Consider the following 13,136-nt stretch of genomic DNA (forward strand, 5'->3'; position numbering starts at 1 on the left):
GAGAGACTCTCACCCAATAACTCCTGCATCAAGCTTATAATTCCTCTTTGAGCTACATTATATATTTTAGAAAGATAGTCAGCCTTGATTTGAAGACTTCTTTTTTTGGGGTCTAGGCAAATGACCTTTGATCTCTTCCTTAAGAATAGAGTTGGGTATTTTCTCTGGATTTTTTTTTTTTATACACAGAAAATAGTTTCAGCAAAATTGAAATTTTCTATGGGAAATTTTTGATTTTGCAGAACTTTTTTCTTTTCGGAAAATCTATAAGAAAAGGTTTCATTTGGATCAAATTGAAACAATTAGTTTGGCTTGGTTCCATGTTAATCTGTTGTTGTCTGAGGTACTGCTGTGGCTTGTGGAAGTTGACATGGGGCATCCAAGTCTTCTATGGGCCAGGCTCCAGGGCTGGACCACATTTCCCATGATGTTCTGCAATCTCTACTCTGGTTGAATTACTGCGATACATCCTGAGTGTCATGTGATCATGGTGCATCATGGGAGATGTAGTCTGGCTAGGGAATCCAGCCCATAGAACAATAAGGACATGAGGCATGGGAGCAGACATGGGGCACACAGATTAATGTTGAACTGTTTCAACATTTCTGAATCAATTTTTTTCAGATCTTTCTGTTCCGTGGAACATTTCAACATTTTACCTTTTTTCCTGATTCAGAATGAAAACAGATGTGAAAATATCAAAATTTCCCACGGGATGGAAATTCTGATTTTTTCAACCAGCTCTACTTAAGTATGCAAGCTTTACTTGCCAAAAGATAGCTTTTGAAAAAAAAAAAGGCAACTGAGCAGCACTTTTATGGGGACACCTGTAGTGAAGGCAGGAACCCACAGTGCTTCACAGGCTGCTGTAATGATTTGCACTGTACTGAAAGAGGTAGTACAGCTATATATTGTTACAACATGCTGCAAAGAGCTATTGTGGAAAATTGCTACTACAATGGATCTGTTACCTGTTTAATAAAGGTCAAGCATGAAAGTATTTGGTTGCTGGGGCTGACATGGCTGTTCAGGGATTACTGATCATTACATGGTACCAGGAGAGGCTTCAATCCAAAGGAGATTTAAAGAAAACTAACTACAAACGTGCAACATGAGAAAAAGATAAGACTTCTGTCCTACACTACAATATAAGCAATAAATCTACTGTTCCCCAGCAAATATTAGGTAATATTGACAATAATTGGAAAACTTTTAAGAAGAGATTCATGCTCCACTGCACAGTAGCTGGTGCATTTGAAAAGTCTGACAAAAATGTACAGCATATCTTACAACTACAGGGACTTCAGCAATTTATATATAAATAGACAATAGATAAAGATGAGCCAGCGTTGCTTGTTCACAAGTCAGATGCATATCACCCATAACAGAAGGAGACTTGTGAGCGGTATGGTATGTCTTCCACAGAAGAACATTCAACAATAGGAGTCATTTGATGCTTTCATTACAGCCCTTAGGCTCACAGCTCAGTTGTCAAGTTTTGGTGAACTTATCACATCAGTGGTTTTGGATCAAAAAGTATTTGGCATTAAAAAAAAAAATTGGAGAGGTCAGCTAAGAGATCCAATGCAAAAGCTGAATGATGAAATTATGCTGAGCCAGTGAAATAGTATGACAGAATGAACAATGAAAACCACTTACTATGGATTTACCAAGTAAATCCCAATTTGTCCTATCTGAACAAATGTTCTGAAGGGCTAAAAGGAGAACAGAAGGGAAAGATAAACATCAAAGGAACGTGAAAACCTATTTTGGGAGGGAGAGAATTGGGGTGAAGGGGAAGGGAGATGTCAGGGAGTCATGTACGATTATTTGGGGAGAAAGACTAGTAACGGGCACTGGGGGACAGCAGTAGAAATGTATTTCAGTCATTTGATTGCAATTTCAAAACCAGCCCAATGTTGGCACAAGGCTAATCATTGATGAGAAAATACTGTATTGGTGGCCATGCATCATGCACAAACTTAAGGAGGATAATAGATATCAGGCTGTCTTTAAAAGTGATGTGTTTAGTTGAGAGCTCATAGCATTCATTCTTTATTGATACATGGATGCAGGTCAAAACAGACAGGAAAATTTCTGCTAATTTGCTCTGTTGGCTATGTGGATCTTTTTTACTCAAGTAAAACAGCAGTTTAAATGGATGAGCCACAGTCGTGTGCTAATGTCTGTATCTCTATATTTAAGGATGGAGTATTTTACCTTTACAGCAGCAGCGAGAACACAAGAATTAGTGCTACTGGCCTAAACGACCCTACCTTGCCCTCCTCTGATGTGTTTCAGGACTTTACACTACTGATCATTTTATCTTCCTACATCTTTTGGGCCACCTTGAAACTCTTAAAGGTAGTTTTACTGGCTGTCAAGCCTTATTCTGGCTATTAGTAGAGAAGACTCCATCCCTAAAGACATTAGAGACATTCCCCAGACATAATTCCCCATGCCCGAAGCATGATGTATAAATATAGGGCCCTGCATTGTACAAAATGTGGAAGGCTTAATACCGAGAGCATGAGATTTGGACTGCTGAATTAAACATGGCTGTGGAGCTGGTTTCTTTTATTGAATTAAGCCCTAAGGCAATCATATTGTCAATATGACACTGGGCCAGTTTATACCTACTGGGTTATGGGAGTATTTTTTTCTCAGCTTTAATGTATGCTATATATGAAACACAAGAGTGTTAAAACCATGACTTAAGTGAACTGTAATATATTATCCATGCAACAGGAAATCCATCGCAGAATGACATTGCCATTCTGAGGACAAAGCTGGCAGTGAGAAGTGTACCAAGGGTTTTGTTATCTAATGAATGAAATGAACTGGTGCCGCATCATCAGTGTGTAAAAGCATTTCACCTCATTGGGGGAAAGAGCAAATACTGTATAGGGCAAGATCAATTCAGAGGTTCTGGAAATAGGTATTTTCAATTACACACTGGTGTTTTCCCCCAAATATCATAATTATAAAGTCCTCAGCATTTTTTTATATACAGAATATGTGGCCTTAGCACTGGTGTCTACAAACTGTTTTAATACTATCTGTTTACTACAGCAAGAACCTCTTCACCTTACAACCAGGGAGGCCATTGCAGACAGAGTTTCTGACTGTAAAGTGAATTTACCTTGGAAGTGTAAGTATGTCCATCAGAGCCACAGACAGAGCTGGCATGCATCACTGGACATGGCTTGCACTTGACTAAATTGGCTGGTCCAATCCAATGTTTCGGGGCCAGATTTCCTTTCTTTTGCCAAAGGCTGAAAAACAAAAAATACCAGTCTTGGTATATGCATGTGAAAAACAAGAACACAAGAAATTCTCTTAGTCAATCAAATCCTGTTTATTCACTGTATTCATTTAAAAAACCTGAAAATTAAATGTAGCTCATAGCTATGTCCCCACAATATGGAAAATTATACCATACTCTCTACAATGCCTAGATAGCTCTCTTTTAATCTATAATTAATATATTGTACTGTTAAATTAATTAGACTTAGCAGCTACATTTTGCTTTATAGCTTCAAAAAAAACTTATTTACAAATGTAACATAGCTAATCCTTCAACATTCCTATGAGGCAGGAAAATATGATTTGTATCATCATCTCCATCTTATATCTAGAGAAATGGTGACACTGAAGACCCGATTTTCAACCCTGCCTTTTCTGGGCCTCCGTGTTTGAGCTAACAAGTAATTGCATATGTAACTGACAGTTTTTTAGACATCCGTGTACCTGATTGCACTTGCAAATCAGGTAAATGCACATCTAAATGACAAATTCTGCTTGCAAACTGCGTTCATAAAACGTAGGACAGCTTTCAAAAATCTACCCCAGAGAAATTAAATGATTTACACAAAGCCGTATATTAAGTCAGTCAGTGGCAGAGTGTTCAAGCTTTCCAGAAAATGTTAAACTATGAGAAACTTCTTAAATATAATTGTTAAGATGGAGTTCAGAATGAGAATGTATAACAGTAACTTAAAGGCAAAAATCTCTGTAGAAATGCTGCAGTTTACATTACAGATTTGTAATTAAGATCACCCAAACAACTTTTGCTCTTCACATGCAGTGACATCAACGTCCATCTTCCCTTGTTTGTTCCCTTCACACCAACTTTACAACGTGTGTTATTTTTGGACCAAGAATATTCCTAAATAATTTTAGGAGTCGAAAAAGCAGCTAAAGAGATTGTACCACTGTCATTCTTCCTTCCCTTTGATTAGTTTTATAAATTTTCTGTATATGTACCTTTCCCAAAACTGTAGGGGACTCAGTTACAGCATTTAAAAAATGTGTATGAAACCACTGGATTTTCACCTCTGTCTCAAAAAGATAAAATGAACACCCAATACATGCAAATGATTGTTGGAAAATGGAGATCAATAGCTTCACTTTCTTATTATAATTAAATGCCTTCAGTACTGTAGTAATTTACAGTACCAGTAAGTAGTGTGGCGTGCATGTGGCAGACATAAAAGCAAAAGCCATTTGTAGCAGGGCCAAAAGTCAGGGTCCTAGCCTCAGTGCGCATTCTGCCAATCAGTGTGTTCTGGCAGCATAATGATTCTGTCTTGTATTTGGTTGGTTGTACGTGATGTCACTCAGTATTCTGTGGGAGTGGTGTTCTTTATAAAGCAGAGACAGGATTACATCTCGGTAGATAGCTTGAATTCAGCTCTTAAAAATAGCAGCCATTTTTTCTATTTCATCTTCAGCTTTCAGGACCTGACTTATAGAAACCATAGAGCACATCTAGGCCTACTTTTGCATGCCACTTACCACATGCAGGAATCCCGCAAAAATCCCATTCCCTATCCATGTGGCTAGACAGATGGCTATTCAGTCATGTGGGAGTGCAAATGCCTGGTTAATGAGTGTGTTTGTGGTGAGTGTGTGTGTAAGTGGTAAATGTGCATTCAAAAGAAGCTTTACTAGAGTGGATGAAAAATCAGGTGTGAAATTTCAGACTCAAGTTATGAAAATCCAGCAGGCCATTCCACTTTATTCATTACAACACAACAAATGAATCAGCAGCAACTCAAGTATTCCTTTTTCATCATTAAAAATGTTTGTGTGGAGAAGGCTCTCTAGGATCCTCCTCATAATCCTCCACTATCCTCAAAGAGCCCCCATCACAGTGACACTTTGTATTTCCAAGTCTGACCAGTATTTTCCGGCATTACATTAAATCATTACTGAAAATACACTGTGATGGTGCTATTATCACTAGCACACAGTAGTAAACTCATAACATGCTTTTTTCATTAACAACAAGCCATGGTCACCATACAGATAAGTTCTTCTCTTTCAAGCAACAAAATATTTACTAGTGAAGATATCGACTTCATTGCAAACACAAAGAAAAATAACCACCATCCTACTGCTTCGTCCTTACAGCATAATATAAAATATATCACACAGCCTTTTAACTACAAATGCATTTCAAAACACCACTGAATGACTTTGTCACACTTTTAGAAAAAAAAAAATATATGGATACATTTTTAAAGCAATTCCACTACAGACTGCAATTTGCTACACAATACAAACTCTGATGTAATGTTACATTCAGCTGTTAAAATAATAAAAATTCTATTCTTTCATTTCAGCTCAAGTCTTCTTTTCTAACCTTTGTCACAGTGATGAATAGTGCTATTAGGAAGCTAGTGTCCACAGAAAGAACCCCATCACAATATCATAAGACTACAAAAATAAGAGCCTATGGTCAAAGTCAGCATTCCCTTGTTACATTGAAGAAGCCCGCAATATAAACTGCAACTTTCGTCTCTCGAGGAGTCCATTCAATTTTACATGCTAGACTTACCATTACTTATGGGCGATTAAATCCTCTGATGCAAGCACCCACAGATAACTGAGTTTTTGGTTCTACATCTGAATCTGATTGGCCATGGATCCTAATCTGTGTGGCTGCAGGAAAAAAATCCAGCTGCAGACAAGACGGCCAAAATCTCATGAGAAAATCTAGCGAGATTCTGGACCCATGAGAGGCCACTGTACTATACAGTCTCTGTCACTTTTACAGGAAGTAGTAGGTTGGGCAGCGACAGCAGCTATGGGGCTGGGCTAGAAGCAGGAGCAGTGCACATTGCTTAGGACAGCACTCTTTAGGCCTTCTGAAGTGGGGAGAAAATTTGGAGGAGTGATATAAGGTGCAGAGTGACCGAGGAGGGAGGAAGGGGAAAAGTTTCCTGTGGAGGAAGCTGTACACCGCAGTCCCAGCACAGACCTACAGGAACTTAGCAGCAGGAGGATTTCCATTCTACAGCTCTCTCCATACAACACCCTGATCTACAGACAAGTTGGGGGGGTCCGAGGAGAAAGAGAGTTAAGGATGCAGGGAAGGACTTTCTTCCCAACCCTCTGCCAGCAAGGAACTGCTTACTGAAACCTCTGTACTCACAGCAGGAAGAGTTTTACTTTACTCTGCAGTGACTAAAAAGGGCCCTCCATGTCCTAGCATGGTGATCTCCAATCTAGACAGCCAAAGCAAACAGGGTAGTCAGATTTATAAAGTGCAAACAGGATGGATTCAATGGAACATCTCAACTTTAAAAACGAACCTGTCCCTTTTCTCCATGTCGATACCCATTACCAGTTGAACCAGGGTCCCTTCCCCTGACTCAAGACTTCCACTATTTACATATTGTCTTTCGATCTGTTGGCACAATTAAAATCCTGACTTTTCTGCACCATGGTATGTACAGGTTCTGCACTATTTGATGTATCACCTCTGAATGGAATGTATGTTTGGAAGTATGCTGAGAATGTGGCGGTAAATTTAACTAAGAGAAAAATAAATATCAAGATGTCAAGGGCACCCACTGGACACACACAGAGTACTGTCTCGGGTAACATACAGCTGTTCTGCACACAAGGCTCAGTTTGTGTTTACATGGCATGGGACCCATTCATATGAATGGATATGCAGAGCCTCTGTCTCATGACTCGTCCACCTGTCTCAGCATCAGGGATCTGTATGGTGGACACTTGGATTCACACATTCTGGATACACTAATCTAGTGCCTCGTCTGGCAGTGTCAATCTGCCTTTTGTGTGGGGATGTGTCCTGTGTACTCTCCTATGATCAGCTGAGGTGCCTGAGCTGCCAATCTTTAGGTTTAAAGAGAATGCAAGGTATTTTTGGTGAAGGGTACTTGATTTTGGAACCCCTATTATCTCTGGTCCATCAACGTCCAAATTTGTTGACCTTTAGGGCATGCTGAGAAGTCCATCCACTTTTCCAGGCTCTTCCAGTGCATATGCATATATTGTGGGGGTATGGGGGGGATTGGACTGAGTAGGAGTGGATCAGAGGGAAGAATCTCCTCATGATTGAGTTGTGTGTTGTAGTGGGGGCGTTATTAGTGGTGCACAATGATCCCAATTGTATATGTCTGGATTTTGTAGATGTTGTGTATTGTGCTTAGGGCAATGGATAGATAACATTTAAAATAATTCTAACTTAATAAACATAAATAAATATCCTTTTTGATCGTGTCTGCCTATGGGATTCTTTTACTGTTTCTTGTGAGATATGACTCCAAAACCAAAAGTGATTTTGGCTTGGTCTTTGGAAAGGCAAATACAAGATGGTTATGGTTTTGCCAAAGCTAAAACTAAAATATATCTGGTCCAAGCCCATTTCTATGCATTAATGGCAGCTGCCATTTGTTTTAGCCCATTTTAAACATCATTCCAAACTGTACATACATCATTTGTAAAATCCTGTACAGCTTTTGCTTGGAAAAGAGGAGACTGAACTTCTTTGTGCTATATATGAGAGCAACAAAGGTCACCAGAAGGACATGGACATCTTTCAAGTCCCTCTCACTCTCAGACTAAGTAACACAACTTGTGGAGCCTAATACTACCACACAAGTTCAGTCCTGGTCAAGGAAATAAAGAATGGACTAGTGACCAAACCACAAATCCTGTTTTGTTTAAATAAATAAAATAAATAAATAAAAAAGCTAAACAATCTATAAATGGAATTGCTGATATGAAGTCAAACATTGGGCCTTCTAATGTACAATATTTAAACAGAAGACAAGAAAGACCAGTGATTAGTCCAATCTAGAGAGAGGAAGGATGGTTTTCTGGTATTAATATCTTCCTACTCAGTTAAAGTTACAGATTTAGGCTGAGATTTTCTAAAGTGCCTAAGGGAGTTAGGAACCCAGCTCCCATTGGAAATCTTATCCTTAAAATGTAAAGACAGGCCAAGGTCCAGATATTTTAAACTATTTAGATGCCTAAGTACCTTTACAAATCTGGTAACATATCCGTAAGACTCAACTCAATTTCTAGTCAGGCAAATGAAGTCAGGAAGAGTTTTGACAGAACAAAGACTTCAGAATGTGGCCCACTATGCATAAACTAGTTTGTTTTATGTTGGATTTTTTTTTTTTGTTTTAATTTTGTCAGTAACTTCATCCCTGAACAGCCAAGCTGAGAATACAATCTTTACAGGCTGTGGGGGATTTCTTACTAAAATTAATGTGTACAGTACAGTCAGTTTTAATTTCACAGTAGGCAGGCATTTTAGTGAAAGTGTATCTTTATTTAGTTTACCATTTGTAATCCAAGATTACATGAATTTAAAGTAGTTAATAGTAGTATTTACATTATTACTCATGTAAAAATAATATTCAATCAAAAAAGTGATTTTGTAAAATGATGTTGGCCATTACCCTTTTCTGTGCAAAAGTAAGCAGCATTTATATGCTCTATTTGCCTCTAAAGTATCATGAATATTTTACTTTCTAGAGCTGTTTCCATTACAAAGATGTTTGTCTTTTCAGTTTGACAAGAAAGCGTGTTCATTTACCTTTATCTATGTGTCCTACACAGTTCTGGGAGCGTACAAACTCAGAGTCAAAATATGATCTGTCAGAATACAGAACCTGAGAGAAAAAGATTTTCTTCCCTTATGCCTGTCTATTTGGGGATGTTATCTCACAGATGACATTTATATTATCTCAGAGGGTTAAGAAGACTAGTTTTTGAACACCCACAGAAAGCTTTCTGTGGAAATTGCCACATTTCTCACTGAACAGAAGCTGTTCAAATTAACGACTATTATAGGAGTGAATCCAATGCATGAACTGCAACTGAATACTAACCCATTTTGAATTTTTTATTTATGAATTCTGATGCTATTCACCTAACTTATTTTTCAAAATCCAGTTCTACCATAACGTCTTCGTTTAGGCTCCAATCCTGCAAACATTTACACACATGCTTAACTTTATGACCATGAGCAGTGCAGATGGGAGTACTTATGGTAACAAAGTTGTATAGCTGCAGAAGTGTTTGCAGGATCAGAGCCTTAGGTTCCATTCTAGTGAAGCACTTCAACACATGCTTAACTTCTAGCATGTGAGTTAGTCCGACTGACATTTCCAGCAAAGCACTTAAGCATGTACGCAGGTAATGTTATTGGTGTCAAAGGGACTACTCAGAAACTTGAAGTTAAGCGTGTACTTAAGTGCTTTGTTAGACTTGGGCTTGACAAACCTGATGATCTTGAGGCATTGACTCCTGAGTATTAATGATCTGAATTTAATTCACACACACAGTTTAAATTCATGCTTTGCCTGAGACGATCTTACAAGATCGACGAGCTCCAGGAGTCAGGTGTTTGCTTTTCTCTCTTTGCATGGCTTCACTGCTCAGCCCCTCTATAATTCACATGGTGTCCCTCTCAGAGTTCATATTTTGGGGTCAGTTGCTGAAGTAAGATCTCCTCTGGTGCTAGTGGTATTTGCTACCCTCCCATCTCCACTCAAAAAAAGTAATGTAATTTGTCCATTTCAAGTAATTTCAGTAACTTATTGCATCTGGTGGCCTTTCCACCAGCATAGTGAGAACAAAGGGAACATGCGCAGCCTTAAGGCTAAATTCTGCCCTCCGTGCAGCCACTTGAAGTCAGTGGCCATGTGTGTGTGTGAAAGCAGAACTAAACCATTAGACTACACAGGCTAATGACGATCAGTGGTTTACCTGATTTTGATTTGAGTTATTTTAATTACAACACATACTGTATAGCAGTAGAATTTCCTTCTATTCCTTTCAGTCAGTTCATTTTCAGCCATGAACATATTCCTGAAGGCTCTCTTTCTTTTGAAGTTTGATATATATTTACTTTCTCGAACAGAATGCTATTTAATAAATGTGAGAGTTAACAATGGGGCATTATTCTTTCAAAGAGAAAATGCAACTTGTCAATTTTAATAGCAATTTGTTTAACATGCACAATTGAAGCAGCAGATATACGCAGGAAATTTGTTGTGCTCGTTTCTGCATTCATGGCTCAGTTCACAGTACACGACTGCAAGGCTCTCAGTTGTAGGAACCAATTCAAGTTTAAAAAGTGATTATATTATTTAAAAGGCTGCACAGGAGTGTATAGTTTTGACAGTAACAATAGCATATAATGTCACTCTCTGAGAGGAGTTAAAGTCATTTTAGTCAGTAGGCCAGGCAAAGAGCAGTAGCTGAAATTTTGAATTGGATTATACCAAATTCTTCTCATGCTTATGCCGAAACATAGGTAAAGACTTCCTAAAGATGACACATACCCTCTAAGAATAAGGGTGTATTTTTTCTGTGGTGATTTCTGGAGACATGGAACAAGACATTTTTTTGGATGCTTTTCAATCCTATAACTCCTAACATCACATCAAATGTCAAAACAAACAAATTAAAACCCAGTCAAGAACACTAGGTGCCATCAATTGACAGACTGCAAATCTTTATTCAATGGAAGGGAACACACAAACACACACACTCACGTCTTGCTATGCCAATCATCCTGCTTATAATAAATGTGTTGAGAACAGCATAGTGCAAAGCAAATGAAGCCTGTTTTTTGCTGAAATTTCACTGACTCTAATCCTCCTTTAAGATTGACAGTTGAAAGGACCGACTGCAAATCATTAGACGAAACAACTAGCAACAGGGAAGCAACCTAGAAATTCCTTTCTGGATGTAAAATGGTGGAGCATCTACAAGAAAACAAACACAAGTAAATCCAGCAATCAAATACAACTAGAAAAATTGGAACCTTTTACCCAACTCCAGGGGACTTAGATACAAATCACTGCATACTGTGGTGGGAATACAGTTCAGTAATATAGTATCATTTCCTTTGTACTGCTGAACTAGGGCACAAACGGGTGCGAGTTTTATAGCATTAAGTCAGCCTTTTAACATTGCCTTTTGAGTCTATGGATGATGTTGGCCAAGATCCCCAAGTAGGGAGCACTTAAGAGGCTGCAACCACTACTATGGAGTGGAGGCTATGGAGCGGCTGCCACAGACACTGGAGGATTCTATTGCCAAACCACTATACAAAGCTTTCTGGCTTGACTTTTTTGGGGGCAGAGGATGAGAATTTGGACCAAGTCTTATTACCTGTTTTACCTGTGGATGGTTTTCATGTGTAGCTATGCTGAAATATAGATGGAATTTTTCAGTAATTTAATGATAGGGTTGGTATATAAAGGCACGAAATTAAAAAAGGACTTTGTAGATTTAATAGAAAATGGGTAAATCAAGAATATAAGGGTTTAACTACAAGACAACAGTTTTACAGAGAACACTGGCCTCTTATGCTTTCACTAGTGGTATAATTTTGCTATATAATATAATGACTCTGATGATTCAGAAAAACAAACGGAGAAATTATAACACCATTTTAATAGCAAGTGATAGCGATGGACAACATGTGTTCCACTCGAATTAACATCCATCAAATCAGAACTGGTTCAAAATAGTCAAGATGTCAATAATATTACATAAGCAACACCAAGTTCAGGTTTTTATGTAATTACATTTGATTTTACAAGAGCAAATTCAATTCTGATTCTAAATGAATGTAATATTAATAAGAAAATAAAATGCATGTAAGTCAGACCATGTATAAACAAGACCTAATACCATTGCAGAGTGTTTACCCTTTGATTCTTTTTTAGCCCCAGAGATGAAAAGTTATTTACTAAATGGATGGATAAAATACTATCCAGAAAACTCTTTCTGAATATAATGTCATGGGATTATGAGTCTGAGATTTCTGCTGAAGACCAATGAGGATCTTTTTGAATATGGTTATGCAGGTCTTTTAAAAAGATTCAGACGCCAGCTCGTTTAACCTTTGCTGCAGTTCTAAAAACAAAAACATCCAGGAAATTCACACTGGAAGTTAAATATACAAGAAACCCACACATGTGAAAGTATGCAAAGTCACACTTAAGTATCTAAAACTATCTTCAGAATGAAACGTGGTGAAGATCTAATGAACTACTGATAACACACATTTCCAGAAGAAAGGAATTGGTGGCCTGAGTCTAATTCCGAGAGGACAACCACCAATACATGGGGCCACTAACTAGCTCCTGGTTGGCAAAGAGGACCAAGACAGAATGGTCAAAAGAGATCCTCTCCTTTATCTAGGTAATGCTTTCAGCACACAGTCAAGGCACTTTGGCAGGGAAATCCTGCCATGGCACTGCCAATGTCATTCATATTCTGTGGATGAAGAAAGGATCTCTGTCTTCTGGATTGTCATTACAACACCACAGTCATTCAGAAGGAACAGAAAATAATGATCAAACTGTTCAAATACCCTACAAGAGAGACAGAGAAAGAGCACAATTACTGTGTAAGTACATTCATATTTCACTAGTCCCATTTTCAGAAAAATGAATATTTTCTATCAAAGAGACAACTAAGCGGCTGTTCAATTGCGGTGGAGATGTTCAGGGTTAGGATCAAGGAAGGAGTCTCCCAGAATCCAGAGTCCAACCTGAGCCTGAACACACCTACACTGCTGTTAACCAGTCAGCTGACATGGGGCAGCCATGGGTGTTTTAATTGCAATATAGACATACGCTGATTCTCTTCTGAAAATGGGACTAAGGAACCTAAGTTACATTGATACTTTTCAAAATGTTTACCTAAGTGACTTGCTCAAATTCGCACAGGAAGTCTGTGGCAGAACAGTAAATTGAATTTGAGTGCCTCAGGCTAACACCCTAGCCAATAGACCATCCTTCCGCACTAAGGATAAGATACACCCTATCGTCCCCCTCTCTCCA

At 38.4% G+C, this 13,136-nt stretch overlaps 1 protein-coding gene across 1 annotated transcript in view; it reads right to left on the minus strand.

The window, feature by feature from the left end:
- The window catches only part of SPOCK1 (SPARC (osteonectin), cwcv and kazal like domains proteoglycan 1), a 419,844-nt gene that overhangs the window by 137,195 nt on the left and 269,513 nt on the right, over nucleotides 1-13,136 (minus strand). Inside the window, 1 exon segment of the mRNA XM_067566726.1 lies at nucleotides 3,143-3,275. Within this exon segment, the coding sequence (XP_067422827.1) occupies nucleotides 3,143-3,275 (133 nt within the window).

Source organism: Emydura macquarii, unplaced genomic scaffold (genome assembly GCF_026122565.2).
Source record: "Emydura macquarii macquarii isolate MOO-44397 ecotype Brisbane River unplaced genomic scaffold, CSIRO-AGI_Emac_v2 contig_2768, whole genome shotgun sequence".
NCBI lineage: Eukaryota > Metazoa > Chordata > Testudines > Chelidae > Emydura > Emydura macquarii.